At 50.7% G+C, this 19,312-nt stretch overlaps 2 protein-coding genes across 2 annotated transcripts in view; both read left to right on the forward strand.

Annotated features, from left to right (window-relative positions):
* The first annotated feature begins 3 nt into the window (after nt 1–3).
* LOC129463636 (uncharacterized) lies at nt 4–11,382 on the forward strand. Its single transcript, XM_055244340.2, has 4 exons — nt 4–109; nt 224–378; nt 10,821–10,954; nt 11,136–11,382. The coding sequence occupies exons 1-4, from the start codon at nt 4–6 to the stop codon at nt 11,380–11,382; spliced, it is 642 nt and encodes a 213-aa protein (XP_055100315.2).
* Nucleotides 11,276–19,312, forward strand: part of GAS6 (growth arrest specific 6) — a 43,252-nt gene continuing 35,215 nt past the window's right edge. Inside the window, exons 1-2 of the mRNA XM_055244339.2 lie at nt 11,276–11,546; nt 11,638–11,804. Coding sequence (XP_055100314.2) covers nt 11,459–11,546; nt 11,638–11,804 — 255 coding nt within the window. The 5' untranslated portion in view covers nt 11,276–11,458. The remainder of the gene's footprint in view (nt 11,547–11,637; nt 11,805–19,312) is intronic.

Consider the following 19,312-nt stretch of genomic DNA (forward strand, 5'->3'; position numbering starts at 1 on the left):
GGGATGCACGTGGGGCCGCTGAGGGGACGTAAGCGGGACTCGAGCGACGGGAGGACGCACGTAGGGCCCCTTAGTGACGTGCGGACGCACGACGGGGCACTGAGGGGACGTATGCGGGGCCGCTGAGGGGCGTGGGAGCTCTGAGGGGGTGCACACGGGGGTGCTGAGGGGACGCACGCGGGGACGCTGGGGGACGTGGGGGGACACTGAAGGACACATGCAGGGGCGCTGAGGGACGTGGGGGCGCTGAGGGATGTGGGGGCACTGAGGGACGTGGGGGGTGCTGAGGGGACGCCCACGAGGGGTGCTGAGGGGACGCCCGCACTGGGTGCTGAGGGGACGCCCGCGAGGGGTGCTGAGGGACGTGGGAGTGTTGAGGTAACGCAGGCGGGGGACGCTGAGGGGACTCATGCGGCGGGTGCTGAGGGACGTGGGGGCGCTGAGGGGATCCATGCGCGGGGCAGTGAGGGACATGGGGACGCCGAGGTAGCGCACGCCGGCCACCATCGGCCAAGGATGAGACCATTAGAACATCTGCAATGGGTTGAAACGCCTCAAATGCAGTAAGATCCAGGAGTTATAACGATACTAAAAATAGCAACAATGACCTAAGTCACCTTTGGACATGCTAAAAACCAACTGTACCTCAGGATGACCAAATAGTTGATGAGGAAAAATCCCTCTTCAGAAAAGTATTACAGCTCACAGGTGAAGAAAGGAGACACAAAATCGGAGCATCTTCCCTCCGATGCCCCACAATGGAATCACGGGTGCCCGGAGATGGCCCGGCCGGCAGCACCCGAGAGAGGCCGTCTGACCCGGGTCCTCTGTGCCGGCACAAAGTACTCCGGTGTTGTGTTCCCGCCAAAACTGGCCGCGAATCGCAGATGATGATGCCGGGATCTGCGCCCTTGCAGGAGAGACAGGAGTGTGGGGAGGATGCCAGCAGCCCAGGGCAGAGTCCAGACCTGGGGACACCGCCGGACAAAAGACAAGTCAGAGAGGAAGAAGCGGAGCGAGCCAAGGATTTTTTCCTGGTTGGAAAAAACAGAGTCTTAAAAATCATGTGGGATGCCAGGGAGTCCTGGGCGCTGATATCTGGCGGCATTAAGGAGTCACCATCAATTATTTTAGGCATAAATACAGAACTGGGGTTGGGTGGGATGTTTGGTTCTTATCTTTGAGAATACTTTCTGAAGTGTTTATGGATAAAATAATATGATGTCTGGAACTGTTTTAAAATAGCCCAGTGAGGAAGCGGGTGGGGTGCTGGCCTTGGCAGGAACACGGGGCCATTGTGCTGGTCTCCCCGCGTTGTGTTAGAACTCACTATAAACAGCACCAGCGAGAGATGGCAGCCTGCCCTGTGCCTGCCCTGAGGTCACTCTCACTGTGAACTCGGCTCCCTCCACCCCAGCTCTCACAGGGTCACAGGTGGCTTCAGCCAGTGTCCTATGCAGGCTTCTTCCTGAAGGAACACAGAGTCCTGAGAGTGGGATTTCCTGCGGTGATTCTTTGGTCTCAGAGGCCCGAGGGACACGCGTGTTTGAGAATCTTCTCCATTTCCATCTGTATGATCTTCATCTTCATTCTCCTCTCCTATTAAATGGAGGCCATCAGCACGCTTAGACACGCCTGCCAGCTTTAAGAGTTTAGGGCTAAACAAATGAAGCACACAGTGCACTTCAAAGACTTCGAGAGGAAGGCTCAGTGTGCACAGAGGCCCCAGGAACCCTGAGCTTCCCCAGGATGCCCATCCTGAGCCCTCGGGGGGCATCTAACCCACTCAAACTCCAAACGCTAGTCCCTCCCACACACACAAGGAAAGACAGGCGTGGTCCCCCACCCATCAGCGGTGTTGCTGAATCTGGCAGCCACTGTGTTTGTCAGACCTGCCTGCCTTGTTCAGCAGGGAAACCACTTGCTATGATGAATGGAGCTGCATGCGAAACTTAGATAAGCAGGCGGGTCAAAAACACCTCCCGTGCCAGCATTCCAGTTTTCTTGCTTGGCCCAAGAACCTGATTTCATTTTGCAAAGTTGGAGGGAGTGTGGGACGACCCTGTTGCCATTTTCAGGCATGGCTGGGCTCTCACACAGTCACTCTCAGAACAGACATGTCCCTGCCTGGAGGCCAGGCCCTCTTGGGTTGTGGGAACCAAGCCCAAAAATGTCAAACAAGTGGCAAAACCTTTAGGGTAATTTTCCTCTAACTCAAAAAACACCCGGCCGCTTCTCCTCCCCAGATGTTAAAGGTCCTTTTATTAGCATTGTCCTATTGTGTTTTTTTCATCTCTCAGACACAGACACAGGAAGCATCAACTCTGAGGCTTCGGCCAGGATGTGAGCCCGACTTTCGCAGCTCCAACTGGCAGGCTGACCTCACGTGAACTCCCTGGTGGTGGCATCCTGGAGACACTCACATGGCTGAGCTGGCACCATAGGGTGAGGGCACCAGGGCCATAGGGACCCTGGTTGCTTGCCTCAGACACGGCCAGCAAGGGAGGCACAACATGGTGCTGTTGAGTGTATGCGTAAGAGGCTGCGGGTCCCCACAGTCCAGCCACCAGCAGCCTCGCTGCATCACAGGAGTCTGAGGTCCAAGACACCGGACTCACATCTCAACCCTGCCCTGTGCTGCTCAGGGCCAAGTCTAAGCTGCTGTGACAAAGAGGCCCCCACATGCAGCGGCTGTCACAGAACACGGTCATCTGTTTTTCATGCACACTGTAGCCCTGGTCATTCCAGCCAGAGCCTCCAGGTTTTGTTGCTCTTCCAGGGCACATTCTGGGCTGTGTGATGGAGGCTGGGCCGTGAGCTCCTCTGAGGAGGTAGAGGGATGCACACCAGGGCCCCCGTGTTGAGGCTTGGCTCCCGCCCCATCACCTCTACTCTGGTGAGGCCACTTCCTACAAAGGCAGCTGGATGCTCCTGCCTGGAGCTGTCCCCGGACCACAGAGCATCCAGGAGATGAATGTACTTCCAGCCCCGCCACCCTGGGGAGATGTACAGCTGAGGTGGCAGCTTCGGAGCAAGCAGGGCGGAGATGCTTCCCTCTGAGGTCCCTCCCAGCCCTGCTGCTCTGTCACTCAAGGTGTTGGTTGTGTTCCCCAAAAATACATGTTAAAATCTGAGTTTCCAGCACCTCAGAATATGACATCACTTGGAAATAAAGTCATTGCAGATCTAGTTACCATAGTGCCCCCTTATCCTGGGGAAAATGTTCCAAGACCCTGGTGGATGTCTGAAACCTCAGATAGTACCTAACCCTACATACACTGTGTTTTTTCCCATGTGTACAGACCTATGATAAGGCTTAATTTATAAATGAGGCACAAAAAGAGATTAATACCAATGATAAAATAGAACAATTATAACAATATACTGTAATAAAAGTTATGTGAATGTGGTCTCTCGCTCTCAACATATCTTACTATACTGTATTTTCCCTTCTTCTTGTGATGACGTAAAGTGCTGTAAAATGCCACGTGGTGAGATGAAGGGAGGTGAGAGATGCAGGCATTGTGATGTAGATGGAAAATTCCAGAAATAGACAATTCCTCGGTGTTCAGTGATATGCTGTTCCGAGCCATCCCATCCAAGCCTGGGTTGCCATTGGCCACTTGGCAGCCATCCCAGTGACCAGATGGGCTGTGGTGTCACAGTGCTTGTGTTCAGGTCACCCTTCTTTTACTTAATAATGCCCCCAAAGCACAAGCGTAGCCATGTAATATTTGTGGAGCGTGGTTGACCGTGAGTGACTAAAACCCAGAAAAGTGAGATGGAAGACAACGAGGACCACTGTAGTTAGGATGAAGTCGTGACTGTGTCCTTATAACAGGAGGGGTGACACAGGAGCCCATGTGGTGGTGGAGGCAGAGACGGAAGCTGTGAATCCATAAACCCAGGAGTATCTGGAGCTTTGGAGGCTGGGGAGGCAGGAAGGACCCTCCCAGCTGTTGGGGGAGCACAGCCCTGCTGGCACCTTGATTTTGGACTTCAGGCCTCCAGAGCTGAGAGAAGATACATTTCTGTGGTTTTGAGCTCCCCAGTTTGTGGTACTTTTCCAACTGCCCCAGGACACTGCTGCGCCAATGCCCTTGACCTTCAAGGTCGCATTCTGGCTGATGGAGCTGACGGGCACCCCAGCTTCACTGCCCTTGGGCTCCCGCTCTGACTGGCCTGTGCTGAAAGGTTAAAAATAGCTCTGCATATATTAAAATAGCTATGTCAATTCTAAAGGCTCACACAGCTGCTCTAAGTGTCTTGGATACTCTTCAAAATAATATTTATAGGCCTCTCCAGGCTCTGTCGAACCAGCTTTTTTAACATTAATTAAAGCCAAGCTCATTTGTTTGTTTACAAGTTGGACCTGGTACACTTTAGCACTTAACAGGAGATGAAAACTGCAGTTTGTTCAATTTCCTTTTAATAATTTTGTTTACATTTTCGCCAGCACTCATAATCCGGGTTCAGTTTCTGCCAGCACTGATTTGGTTTATTCCACATGGCTTGGACACTTTGGGAGGCCAAGACGGGTGAATCACTTGAGGTCAGGAGTTTGAGACCAGCCTGGCTAACATAGTGAAACCTCGTCTCTACTAAAAATACAAAAATTAGCCAGCTGTAGTGGCACACACCTGTAGTCTCAGCTACTCGGGAGGCTGAGGTGGGAGAATTGCTTGAAGCCGGGAGGCAGAGATTGCAGTGAGCCAAGATCACTCCAATGCACTTCAGCGTGGGTGACAGAGCGAGACTCTGTCTCAAACAACAACAACAACAACAACAACAAAGAGTGTTGAGAAACTATTATGAGCAGCTTTATGTTAGCACAGTAAACAACTTAGATACAATGGGAAAACTTCCCAAAAAACAAATTACCAAAGCCAGTAAACAACTTAGATACAATGGGAAAACTTCCCAAAAAACAAATTACCAAAGCCAGTAAACAGCTTAGATACAATGGGAAAACTTCCCAAAAAACAAATTACCAAAGCCAGCAAACAATTTAGATACAATGGGAAAACTTCCCAAAAAAAAAAAAAAACAAATTACCAAAGCCAATAAAAAAGAAATAGACTATCTATTAAATTATATATAGGGCCGGGCGCAGTGGCTCACGCTTGTAATCCCAGCACTTTGGGAGGCCGAGGCGGGCGGATCACAAGGTCAGGAGATCCAGACCACGGTGAAACCCTGGCTCTACTAAAAAAAATTAAAAATAAAAAATAAATTATATATAGAAACAGAGTCTTACTCTGTCGCCCAGGCTGGAGTGCAGTGGCACAATCTCAGCTCACTGCAACCTCCACCTCCAGGGTTCAAGCAATTCTCCTGCCTCAGCCTCCCAAGTAGCTGGGATTACAGGTGCCGACCACCACGCCTGGCTAATTTTTTTGTATTTTTAGTAGAGACGGGGTTTCACCATGTTGGCCAGGCTAGTTTCAAATTCCTGACCTCAAGTGATCCACCCACCTCGGCCTCCCAAAGTGCTAGGATTACAGGTATGAGCCACCGTACCCAGCCTTAAAGAACATATATTAAAGAAATTAAATTTATAGGTAAAAACCTCCCCACAAAGAAAACTATAGGTCCTGATGGCATCATTGTGATTTTTGCCAATCATCTAAGTAAGAAATAAGACCAATTCTACACAAACACTTCCATAAAATTAAAGAGGAAGAAACACTTAACAATTCTATGAGGCCAACATTTCTTAGATATCAAACCAAACAAAGAAAGAAAACAACAGATCAGTACCCTTATAAACATCGATGTAAATATTCTTAACATGTTTTTGCAAATTGAATTCATCAATAATTTAAAAGTATGATATATCATGACCAAGTGGGGTTAGGGTTATTTCAGGGACACAAGATTGATTTAACATTCAAAAATCAATCAAGATAACTCACATATTAATGAATAAAAAAAACCCATATGATCATCTCAATAGAATAGATGCAGAAGAAAACTTTGATAATATTTAATACACATTCCTAGTTTTTAAAACATAATTTGCAGGAAGCTAGAAATAGAAGAGAACTTCCTCAACCTGATAAAGAGAATCTACGAAAAGCCTACAGCTAACATTATATTTAATGGTGAAAGACTGGATTATTTTCACATAGGATCAGGAACAACACAAGGGTACACACTGTCTCCATTTCTAGTCAACATTGCATGGGAGGTTATTAGGCAGTGCAATCAGACAGAAAAGAATTAAATAGCACCCAGATTTGAAAGGAGGATGTAAAAGTGTCTATATTTACAGACAGCATGATTATCTATGTAAGAAAAATTCTATTGAAGCTACAAAAAATCAGAATAATTGAATTAAGCAAAGTTGCATGATACAAGATAAATACACAAAAATCAAATGTTTAAACAATTAGAGATTGAAATGAAAAACAATGCCAAAGGCCAGGTGTAGTGGCTCACACTTGTCATCCCAGCAGTTTGGGAAGCTGAGGTGGGTGGATTACTTGAGGCCAGGAATTCAAGACCAGCCTGAACAACACGGCGAAAGCCCATCTCTACAAAAAATACAAAAAATTAGCCAGACATGGTGGTGCATGCCTGTAGTCCCAGCTACGTGGCAGGATCACTTGAGTCTGGGAGGCAGAGGTTGCAGTGGGCTGAGATTGTGTCACTGCACTGCAGCCTCAGTGACAGAGTGAGATCTTGTCTCAAAAAATAAATAAATAAATAATGCCATTTACAATAGGTCAAAGAAAGTGAAATATTTAGAAACAAATCTGATAACATATATATCAGGCCTGTACATTGAATACTATGAAACACTGCAGAGATAGTTTAAGAAGACGTAAATAAATGAAAGATATACCGCGTTTACAGATCAGAAGCCTCAATATTGTCAAACTGTTCATTCTCTAAAAATTGACCTATAGATTTAATGCAATCTCAATTAAAATCTTAGCAGGCTTTTTGTAGAGAATGACCAGCTGATTCTAATATTCATATGTAGATGCAAAGAAAACAGAATAACCAAACTGCAAACTTTGAGAAAGAAGAACGTTTGAGTATTTACACTACCTGAGTATTTACATTACCTGACTTCAATTCTTGTTATGAATCTACTATAGTCAAGACAGTGTGGTATTAACTTTAAAAAGAGACAAACAAATAAATGGGACAGAACAGAATCTATAAATAGATTCACACATATATTATCAATTGGTTATTGACAAAGGTGCAAAGGAAAGTCAGTGGAGAAAGAATGGTCTTTTTAATAAATAGTGCTGGGATGATTGCATTTCCCTAGGCACATACATACAGATACACATTTTGATTCATACGTCAGCATTTATAAAAACTCATTCAAAATGGATCACCATCCTAAATGTAAAACTGAAATCTACAGAACTTCTGTAATAAAATCTTTGTGACCTTGAGTTAGGCAAATGTGACACCAAAAGCAGAATTCATTAAAGAAAATAAGCTGCACTTCAAAATTAAGAATTCCGATCTTTGAAAGACACTTTGATTTCTTTTTATCTTGGAGACAGAGTCTCACTCTATTGCGCGGGCCAGCCTTAAATTCCTGGGCTCAAGAAATCCTCCTGCCTCAGCCTCTCAAGTAGCTGAAGCTACAGGCACCCACTACCATGCCTGGCTAAAGACACATTTAATAGAATGAAAAGACAAGCCGCAGACTGGAAATAAATATTTGCAAACCACACATCTGATAATGGACTTGCTTCTAGAATAGTTATAGAACTCTTAATACTCAACAAACAGCTCAACAATTGGAAAACCAAACATCCCAAGTGTATTAGTCCATTTTCACGCTGCTGATAAAGACATACCTGAGACTGGGCAGTTTACAAAGGAAAGAGGTTTAATTGGACTTACAGTTTCACGTGGCTGGGGAAGCCTCACAATCATGGCAGAAGGTAAGGAGGAGCAAGTCACATCGTACACAGATGGCAGAAAGCAAAGACAGAGAGCTTGTGCAGGGGAATTCCTCTTTTTAAAACCATCAGATCTTGTAAGACTTATTCACTATCATGACAACAGCATGGGAAAGACTTGCCCCCATGATTCAATTACCTCCAACCAGGTCCTTCCCATAACATGTGGGAAGTCAAGATGAGATTTAGGTGGGGTGGGGGGACACAGTCAAACCATATCACCAAGTAAAGGAAAAGAAAGAAAGTGAAACTGAAACAGACATTTCACCAAAGAAGATATCTGGATGGCAATAAGTACAATAAAATTTGTTCAACATCACTAGTTATTTGAAAAATGCAAATTTAAACTACAATGAAATACCATTATATACATATTAGAGTGAGTAAAACTTTTTAAAGTGACCACAGAAAGTATGGGTGGGGATGTGGAGCAACTGGGACCCTCATGCATTGATGGTGAAAATGAAAAACGGTATAACCACTTTGAAAAACAATTTAAAAAGTTGAACAAATACCTACCGTGGGATCCAGACACTCTGCTCCTAGATATTTCCCCAAGAGAAATGGAAGCACATGTGCACACAATGTCCACACAATGGACACACACATGAATGCCTACAGCAGCTTTATTTGCGATAGTAAAAATTTAGAAGCAAGTATAATGTCCCTCAACAGGTGAATGATAAACAAATTGTGTTATATCCATACAGTGGAATACTACTGAGCAATGAAAAGGAATATACCTGCAACAAGATAGATGATTCTGAAAATAAATATGTTAAGTGAAAAAAAAACAGACAAAAAAGTGTACATACAGTATAATTCTTTTTATATAAAAGTCTAGAAAATGCAAACAAATCTATAGTGATAGAAAGCTGGTCAGCGGTTTTTGCATAGGAACTGGGATGTGGGGTAGGGTGGGGACATTTAGGAGGGAGGAATTACCAAAGGGCATGAGAACACTTTTTTGGGTGATGGATATGTTCCCTAACTTGATTGTGGCTTCACAGGTGTACACAGCTTTCCACCTCATGGCCACAGACTGGTTAACCACCCACATAAAACATCCATTGCCCTGGGTCCAACCTCCTGCCCCCTGTGGAGGTGAACTGTCTACTTCACCATTGATATTTCAGGTTGTATAATATAGTGCCTGACAACTCTCCATTTTTGGAACACATCCAAATTGTTTCTTATTCATTGTCCATTTCTGCCTTAGAACGAATTTCCTGCACTGGTAACTAGGTGAAGGATTTTGGAGTTATCTGGGGTAATGGAGACATCCTCCATTGCACCCCATGTTTGCTTTCTGTATTCCCCAGTTATAGAAATCAAAGCGAGCAGTTGTATGTGAATGCATTTTATCAAACCAAGTCTCTACATGATAGGAGGCACTGCCATTACTAGGATAGTAACTCAGTAGAAAGAGTGAATCGAGAATATGAGGAATGAGAGTGGGGTCCAGACTAAAAGGCAGCCAGGGGTCCTGAACTGCCCCATCCAACTGAGGTCATTCTGATACCTACTGACCTGAAGCAGCAGGCCCACGCCCAGGTGCAGATCGTCCCAGATGAACAGGCAGAGGCTAGAGATGCTCATTCCTAAAGGGATCAAATAATTCTGAGAATTTCAAGAACTCCATAAACTCTCTTCTCCAAAACTACAAAAATGTGCAGAAAATAGTTACAAACAATTTTTAAGAGCTTACACTCTTTGAAGTTTATCCATGGGCTGCTGGAACCCTTAGGAAATAATGGCTAGAAGTGCCTCAGACACTGCCTGGCACACAGTAGGTGCTCAATGAATTACACTGCCTGGCACATAGTAGGTGCTCAATGAATTATTTGTCTGATGAAGTGATTAAGGAGCCTTGTAAATACTGATTAAAACATGTATCACTCCATCCAATTTTTGAAACCAGTGCTTCTCAAGAACAAGCAGGAAAATTAATGTAATATTGTTTTGAAGTAGCAGTGGTGGTTTCAGGGCAGAAGCCCAGGGGCACTCCTTACTCTGCCTGCTCCAGTAACTAGCTGACATGGGAGTGCCTCGTCATTCTGGTTCAGACACAGGTGCAGATAGATGACTTCTCTATCCCACTTTAATTCTCTTTGAAGAGCATTCCCACGGACATTCATTTGCCTAAATTAACATATTCATGCTCGGCCGGGCGCGGTGGCTCATGCCTGTAATCCCAGCACTTTGGGAGGCTGAGGCGGGCGGATCACGAGTTCAGCAGATCGAGACCATCCTGGCTAACACGGTGAAACCCTGTCTCTACTAAAAATACAAAAAAATAGCTGGGCGTGGTGGCGGGCACCTGTGGTCCCAGGTAATCAGGAGGCTGAGGCAGAAGAATGGTGTGAACCCGGGAGGCAGATCTTGCAGTGAGCGGAGATCGCGCCACTGCACTCCAGCTTGGGCGACAGAGTGAGACTCCGTCTCAAAACAAACAAACAAAAAACATATTCATGCTCATAACCCCACTTTCAAACCAGTGACCTCAAAGATTTCTAGCAGCAATCCTATTCCATTCTTCCAATTACAGAAGGCAAAGAGAAACTGGATCTGGGAATCTCAGCGTTGAGCCTGCTGAGCAGAATGGCCATCCATTTGGGGTGGGGTGCTGACTCACTGCCCCTCTACATTGCATTTTGGGGTGTGGGGATTTCCAGAGCAGGATTCTCCAGAGAGGAGTATCCAAGCTCCCTCCTCCCTACAGCAGGGGGATGCTGGGCTAACTGCCTTGTTCGGGTCCCCCGTGAGTGGTCTGCTGTGTTTTGGTTCTGTTTGTTTGTGTGTGTTTTGCCTATGACTTTGCGAAATATTCCAAGACAAGAGCCAGAAAGTCTTGGTCTCTGAAGACAAGCACAATGTTGCTTTCAGCTTAAATATCTACTGGGAAACCTCAAGATTTTGCATGTCATCATTATGAAAAACAGAGATTACAAAAGGAAACCGTCGCATTTCACTCGGTGGCCCCCAGTGGGATTGGATCTGACCTGTGTAACTTTTCTTTGGTAGGTTTTAAGTCTTGACAAAATGTGCCTAAGAATGAAGACTCCGAAAAGGATGCAGTAGATTCGGGGGGAGCGGGGGTTGGAAAGAGGCTTAAATCTTCACATGACACCTGGAATATGGTCAAAATGTACCTGCTCAAGTTGAACCAGGTATTGCGTTTTCCTTTTACCCCATCGCTAGTGAAGACAACCACCGCCTGGGGAGACGTTCCTTTTCCGAGACACTCGAGTCCCGCCGCGTCCCGGACGCTCCGCTTTCCCCGCGCCCGGATCCTCCCGGGAACCCGCGCCCCGCCCGCGCGCTGGTCCCGCCCCCGCCGCCTCCCCGCGCGCAGCCGCCCGAACCCGCCCAGACTGAGCGCTGGAGGTGCCGCAGCCGCCGCCGCCGCCGCCGCGATGTGACCTTCAGGGCCGCCAGGACGGGATGACCGGAGCCTCCGCCCCGCGGCTCCCGCGGCTCGCCTCGGCCTCCCGGGCGCTCTGACCGCGCGTCCCCGGCCCGCCATGGCCCCTTCGCCCTCGCCCGGGCCCGCCGCCCTGCGCGGCGCGCCGCTGCTGCTGCTGCTGGTGGTGGTCGTGGAGTGCGCGTTTGGTGAGTCCCGCGGGCCCGAGACCCCGTCCCCGGGCGGCGGGAGGAGGCTCCGGGCGCGGCTTGACGCGTCCCCCTCTCTCCCTCCGGGCAGCCGCGCTGTTGCCGGCGCGCGAGGCCACGCAGTTCCTGCGGCCCAGGCAGCGCCGCGCCTTCCAGGTCTTCGAGGAGGCCAAGCAGGGCCACCTGGAGAGGGAGTGCGTGGAGGAGCTGTGCAGCCGCGAGGAGGCGCGGGAGGTGTTCGAGAACGACCCCGAGACGGTGAGTAGCCGGCCGGCGGGATGCGGGCGGGATGCGGGCGGGATGCGGGGGAACCCCTGGCCCCCGCGCGCCTCTAACCCCTCCCGAGAGGCAGCGCTGCTGCCGCCCCCCAGCTCCGCCCGGCGAGGCCTGGCCTCAGGGTCCCAGGAGCCCCGGCCCGCCCCGCGTCCCCCACGCCCATCCCCCGGCGACCCCAGGATCCCCGCGCAGGCCGGTGAGACGCTGCGGGGCTGTCCGGGAAACGCTTGCTGTCAGACGCCTCCCCGCGGGGAAGCCGGGAGTCCGTTTCCAAAGTGCGAAAGAAACACAATGGTTAAAACCCAGACCTCTTCCGCGCGGCCCTCCCTCTACTGGCCTGGAGGTGAGGGACCCCCGGGCCGCGCCTCGTCCTCCTGAGAGGGGTGGAGAGCAGTCCCCTCCCGAAAGAGGAATTGAAAGGGCCGAGGGGGGGAACTGCTTGCGGCAGCAGGTCCAAAAATACGATTCCAGGAATCCTCGAGCGGGGCCGCATGCGGGAGGGGAGGGCGGCTCCGCGGCCCCTTTCTGCCAGGTGCTCACGTAGAGGCAGCGGGTGCGTCCAAGAGCCCGGCGGTGCTGGCCCCGGCACCTCGGTTAGGAATGTCCTTGGAGAAGGCGGGGCGCCCGGGGCCGCCTCCCGCAGGAGCCGCCGTGTGAGGACGGCCTGGCCACTCTTTCCTGCGGGCTCGGGAGCGGGTGACTTTGGATAGTCCGAGAAGGTGTGGATTCCCATTGACGTCCCTCCCGCCCTGAAGTCAGGGTGATTTCACAGCGAAGTTTTCCGTTCTGCTGGAATGTTCCTTTTAAAGAATTCTCCTGGGGTGGAATAAATGTCACCTGAGATGAAAGAGTGGTTCTGGATGACCCATGGAGGCCTGTTTCCGCTTACATTTCTAGTGGTTGACTTGACCCCTCTTAGATCTGCCTTTCTGAAAGCTCCGAGGCTGTCAGATGGCCATTGTGCACCTGTGGGCATAGCTCATCCCTGCAGAGATGACGCACCTGGGGCTGTTCCCCCGGGGGCTGCCCACAGCCGCACAGGCCCCGTGCTCTCCTTCAGCGCAGCCTAGCTGGTCCCTCTCCCCGGCCTCTCTGTTTTCCTGTTTCTTTAATGATGAATCCTGGCCTGTGCCGCTGGCTGAGGCAGGTGGGCCTGTGTGCCCTGGTCGCTCGGAGTCGCCGCCCAGCTGTGGGGTTGGTCGTGTGGCTGGTGCAGTGCCCTCCAACAGCGTCCTCACCCAAAACATTCTGTATGCACATGGACTGTGGCATGGGGCGTCCTGGTGATGGGAGTTGAGGGCAGCAGGGTCACACTCACCCCACGGTACCCACTCCGCGCAGACCTGCAAGGCCCCGCCGCAGCCCCTCCTCGCTGTCCTCCAGGACCCACAGGACCCATGTCAGTCAGACCGAACGCTGCCTGGACGTACTGTGCTGTTCTTCCCAAGTCAGTCCCCTACCTGGTTTTCCAATTTTAATTTAATAACTTTGTTTACAAAGGTGTGAAATGAAGATAAGAAAATGAAAACAGCACTGAGGACCCCATCACTTTAATACAACTGTGGTTGCGTCAGATGGTTTCTGTGCTGGCATGTCCATCCCCTCATCCTCCTGCATGTGGCTGAGTGGCTTTGGTGCCGGGGAGGCCTCCCTCCCATCCTCTCACAGCCTGGCCCCAGCAGCCTCTGCCGGCTTCTTTTCAGCGTCATCTCAGTTCCCAGAGTTCTGCCCTCCTTCCCAGCCCCCACGCCGAATGATAACAACCCGCTTTCCCTCTGGTTTTTGGATCTGGCTTTTAGCTTGCTGTCTGTCTCTGTTTCTGTTTCCGGTTCCTGCAGGCAGGTGGATGCTGGGGAGAGCCTGGTTGGGGCAGGGGCAGGGTCCAGAGGCTGGCTCGAATCCCAGCCGGCTCCAGCACACCGTGCCCACCCCTTCCGGGACCCTAGTCTCCACTGCATCCTCTGCCACACCCTTGGGAGACCCCAGACCCAAGGGGACCGTCCAAGCACAACTTCCTGCTAATGCGTGAAAATCATCCATGAACTTCTCCTTGTCAAAGGCCAGGGGCTCCTTGTCTTTGAAATGTCGGTCACTTTACATTTTGTGCAGTGAGACTGATTGAGGAAAAGGGCTGTGGCCTGAGCTTAAGAGGTGACCAGGACCTGGCCATGGTGACTGTCAGAGCATCCTTGGGTCCCTGGCCTCCCCAGGCCCAGGGTCTTGATGTGTGGTCCTCCACGGGTGGTTGTAGAGAAGGTGGTCCCAGCCCCCTGCCATTTTAGGATGTGGGAAGTGCCTGGCTGCCATTAGTTAACACACACCTACCCAGCCCTGGCTGTTTCCCCTGGGCAGCCTCCTATGAGGGAGGGAAGGGAAAGCTGGAGCCAGCTCTCCAGTGTGCTCACCTTCATGTCCACCTGCTAAACTGCTAACCTGCCCAAAGCATGTCCCACTGCCCCTCACTGGGGCTTCTTCCTGGTTGCACCTTCTTCCCGGAAGCGCCCACTCTGCAGCCCTTCCAGCAGGCAGATACTAAGCCCAGCACCCCTCCCAGGCTCCAAGCTCACTTGTGTGCTAACCTCTGTGCCCACCTGCTAACCTGCCTGAAGTGTGTCCCACTGCCCCAAGCTGGGGCTGCTTCCTGGTTGTGAGGGAAGCGCCTGCTCTGCAGACCCCCACCTTCCAGCAGGCGGATACTAAGCCCAGCACCCCTCCCAAGCTCTGGCCCTCACCAAACACCTGTGGTTTAAAGCCCTGTTCTGCTGGAAGGGACACTCCTCCCATCTCCCCAGCCCTCTCTGCTGGAGCCGTGCCCCTCCCCCGACATTCCTCAAGGCTGGGCCGCCCCCACATGCCTCCTTGCTCTCCACCACCCAGACCTTCTCCTTATCTTGTTTTCCTTTTTATATTGTTATTCTCCCTCCCTGGCCTTGCCTCTCCCTGCTGGGTTAACTCCCCACTGTGTCTCTGCTAAAGCTTCCCAGGCCCAGTGCCTTTTTACTGAGTCCTTGAAGGCCATCAGGTTCCAGGGCCTGCTAAGATCTCCATAATCACCCTTTGATTCCAGAAAGGATCCGAAACTAGAGACTTACCCCAGCCCAGCCCTACCGCCCAGGTCCTCCGGTGCCCGCCTGGGAGCCTGTTTGTGCACTTTGATCCCCGACCTGCATGCCAGAGAATCATCCAGGCTGTGGTTCCTGATCCCATCACCTGGCTTTATCTGAGATACAAACACGATATTCACCGAGGGCTGGTGGCCTTCCCTGAGGGTTGGCCTGGGTTAGCCGACCTGCACCTGCACCCGCACCTGCACGACATGTAGCCAGGCCTGTGCTCCGAGGCCGGGTTTCCCTTCCCCTGTCTCTTTCTTTGTCTCCCTCTGTGTTTCTCTCTCTGTCCCAGTCTCTCTCTTCTCCCCACTGCTGGTGGTGAGGAATTCTCTGCATGGGATGTTGGTGTATCCATTTTCAAACTTGCTGGCTCGTCGTGAACTGCATGTGTCCTCCAAGCACCTTTGCCCTGACCTTGTGGATTCTTTGGGAACAGCTGGGGAAGGGGTACCCTGTATGGAAATGAAAACCCCTCTGAGTCCCCACTTGGGGACAGCCACTCGGCTGGGACACAGGCCCAGATGTTGGGATGGCCTAAGGGGAGGTCCCCGTTGGAGGGGAGGGCTGTACAATGTGGGGGCGCCTGGTGGGGAAGGTGATGGCCAGGCTGAGACCTCCCCTGCCCTGCCTTGACAGAGGCTGCAGCACACTCTCACACACAGGCACATGCACACAGATACATGTGCACATGCACACACATTCACACACGGACACCCGCACAGATAGGTGCTGACTCATGGATACAAGTGTGCACAGGCACACACACCCCTACCCAGACACATGCACACATGTACGTATGTTCCCACAGACACAGATATACATGCACACACACAGGCACACACATACTAACAGACATGTACATACATATGCACACATTCACATAGACATATGTACACACACACACTGACAGACATGCAGACATACACAGGCACGCACATACTAACAGACATGCACATACATGCACACATTCACATAGATATGTATACAAGTCACACACTGACAGACATGCAAACAAATACACAGGCACACACATACTAACAAACATGTACACATACATGCACACATTCACATATACATACAGTCATACACTGACAGACATGTACACATACATGCACACATTCACATATACATACACACAGTCACATAAATAGACACATATACACACACAGGCACACATGGATGCCCAGCCACATGCATGCGGACACACAGACACGTGCACCCTCTCACACACTTTTCTCTTTCCACAACTTTGGGGTCAGAAGACCACTGACAGCTGCATGAGGATCACTAAAACGTGAGACAAGGTCCCGGGGCTCTGTGGCCCCAGCTTCCTCAGACCCCCAGGGTCTCTCCACTCCCAGAGCCCCCTGCCTGAGGGGCCGGAGCCCTGTGGCCAAGGCCCTTCCTCCTGGGCCCATCCTGAGGCCTGCAGGTGGGCAAGTGGACCAGGGCCTGGCCTCCTCTGAGGGCCGTCTTCGGCGCTGGCTCTGCAGCCCTCTCCTGTGCCTGCACCTGTGCAGATGCTTGTTTTTACCCAGGCGTCTGCAGGCACTTGGTGCCAGGCTCCTCCAGGGCTTTCTCAGAGGCACGACACCCTCACCCCAGCCGGAGAGCTTCACATCTGTGGAAAACTCTAATTAAAGACGTTTTTGAGAAGGGCTGAACATCTCCCTTTGTTATTCAGGAACAAAACACCCTTTTAGGAAGCAAGTGCTTATGGCTTCTTTCTTGAGATTCTGAGTAAAGGGGCATTAAGCTTGCTAGCTGGGGCATGCTGAGCACTTCCCAGGTTATGGTTTTACCCCAGAGCGATTGATAGGCATCCAGGTTTCCTCATGCTTCGTTTTCCCCTGTTTTCTAAGGTTAAAATTGAGAGCCGTTTCTCCAATGCAAAGCTTATTGTTTAAGGGTTTCGTATTTGGTGTTGGAAATGCTCTGGACCTTCCATGGTTTTTATATTCCAGTGATTTCACTGCAAACCTGGTGTGTATGCCTTGTAAATTTTCACCCTGACCAAGTGAAAGGTTCATTTTAAAAGTTTTAAAATAAATTTTAAAGGGGAGCTGGAAGTGGAATAAATTAAGAACAGTATCAGTTTTGCATTTCACTCTGACAGAGGCACTGTCTGCTCTGACGGGTGTTGATTAAAAGTATAATATTCAAAAGAAATAGTAAAGTGCATTGGGCCTTGTTAATGTTCTACTAATTTTCTTGGGCTCCGTTTTCAAATTACAGGTGAAATTTTTTTCCTTCCAGTGTTAGTGCCTATGATAAGAAAATACATTTTCTCCCCATCCGTCCACAAACCTGCCAGACCCAGTTGTGTGACGACCTCCCCTTGGAACTTGGGCTCCATGGAAAACACACAGCTTGACCCAGCCAGCCCTCAGAGGGCCTGGGCCAGTCACTGCAGTGGCCGGATTCTCAGCATACAAAGGCCAAACGTTCGGCCAGGCTGGGACTGGCTCCCATCCAGGACCAACTGTCCACAGTACAGTAAGGCCACTCTGAGTCAACATTGTTTGTTTTCAGAATTGCTAAGTTGACCATCCCTGCAGAAAAGAGAGGGCTGCAGTGTGGCATTCCTGCCCACTCCAAATGAGGGCAGCCCAGACACGGGAGCTCTCAGGGAGGTGCAGTGGGCTTTGGGTGTGTCTGGACTGTCTCCACCACACCTGGAAGATACTGTTCACTTCCTTTTTACACTTGTGGGAAATACATGACAGTGTTTACAGGCAGGCCGGCTTTCCATTTATTTCAACCCTGACAATTGAATAGCAGTAGCAGATGATGAAACTGTTCACTTCCTGGTCACTCCTGTTCTCAGATCCATCACTCAGCCCGTCCGTCGCTCAGGTCGTCTGTTAGTCTGAAAGATGAATCGTGTACGGGTCCTCCTGAGAGTGCTGTTCTCGAGGTCTCCATGTGTGAAGTTGTTACATCCTCATGACAACTGTGTAACAGCTGTCACTGAGCCATTTTACAGATGTGGAAACTGAGGCCCTGAGAGGCTGTGGAGGGTTACAGTGTGTCCTGGGCATTTGAGCCCCACACTCTGTCATTAACTTCTGTGCTCGCTGGGACTGGGGGAGGGCAGGATGCGGCAGCACCCCTGGCCCCGCTGTGTGCTCCTCTGTGTGCAGGCGACTGTGAGCGTACTGGCACCCACGTGAGGGCTGAGTGGTGCTGGTGTGGGCACATAAAGTACAGGGCAGCTGCGGAGAGCTGGGTGTGTGTCAGTGGCTCGGAGCATGAGTCTCATGAACATGGCCTGCCAGGTGCGTCATGCTGGGCTACAGAACCCATGGCTCCACCATAAATGGTGGTTTTGTGTTTGAACTTGAGTGTTGCTACTCAATGAGGTCAGAGGAAGGCACCAACCTGCAGGCCTGGCTGGTCCCTCACAACACGGAAGGCAACCAGTCCACTAGAGAGACATGTGTCCTGGCCACTGGAGGAGTCCAAGCGACCTTTAAGTCTCACCAGTCCTCAGAGCAACCCAGGTGAATTTGGGGCCTGGGCCTGGTCGTCTGGCCGAAAACCAGCTCAACTTGGATAAAGCTGGAGGAGAAGCCTGTCCTTCAGGCAGCTGCCGGGGCGTCTGTGATTTCTGCTTGTGTGCACACTTGGCGACTGTTGGTGGTGGTCACGGTCAGGGCATCTGGTTGCCTTTACTGTCCTTACACCAGCTGGGCAGAGCTCAGGCCAGGAGCCCAGTGGGAGAGGCCGGGGCGTGACTCCCGGTGCAGAAGCGGCAGTGGCACACCGGCGTCCGAGCACAGCTGTCCCTGCCAGGCCCCCGCGGGGTGGATCTTTGGGTTGAGTCACGCCCGATGGTGCAGCCGCCCTTTCAAGCGAACTGAGCTGTCCAGCGTCCCATGGAGCAGCTCCCCTTGGATCTGGAGAGGCCATAAATAAACCTCCCCATTTGTAAGCCGAGAACAAACACGAACTTTGCAATCGTATTTGTCCTGGGATCATAGAACGTGGTGGCTGGCAAGACCCAGGCGTCCTCTCATCCTGTGCTTCTGTGAACAGGTCAGTAGCTTATTGAGGGACTGGTCCCAGTTCGCTTTTTGTGGGGAAGATGCTGATGGAAGCCCAGGCCCCAAACTCCAAGGTTAGCACATTTTCTTGGAGCAATCGACACCTCCTAAGGTGAACTTGGGTCCAAGGCACGTGTGTGTGACCTGAAGCGTGGGCACCGTGTGCAGGAGACGCCCTCGCCGGAGGCGGGGACCGAGTCCACATGGTTCTAACTGCAGAATCACTGGCCCTGTGCTCATGACTATTTTATTTTGCTGTTTTATATGATCACAAAGTACACTGTCTTGTTTTTCCCAAAGCATTTGCAGTGAGACATCCCACTTCCTCCCCACG

This window comes from Symphalangus syndactylus, chromosome 15 (assembly GCF_028878055.3).
Source record: "Symphalangus syndactylus isolate Jambi chromosome 15, NHGRI_mSymSyn1-v2.1_pri, whole genome shotgun sequence".
Classification (NCBI taxonomy): Eukaryota; Metazoa; Chordata; class Mammalia; order Primates; family Hylobatidae; genus Symphalangus; species Symphalangus syndactylus.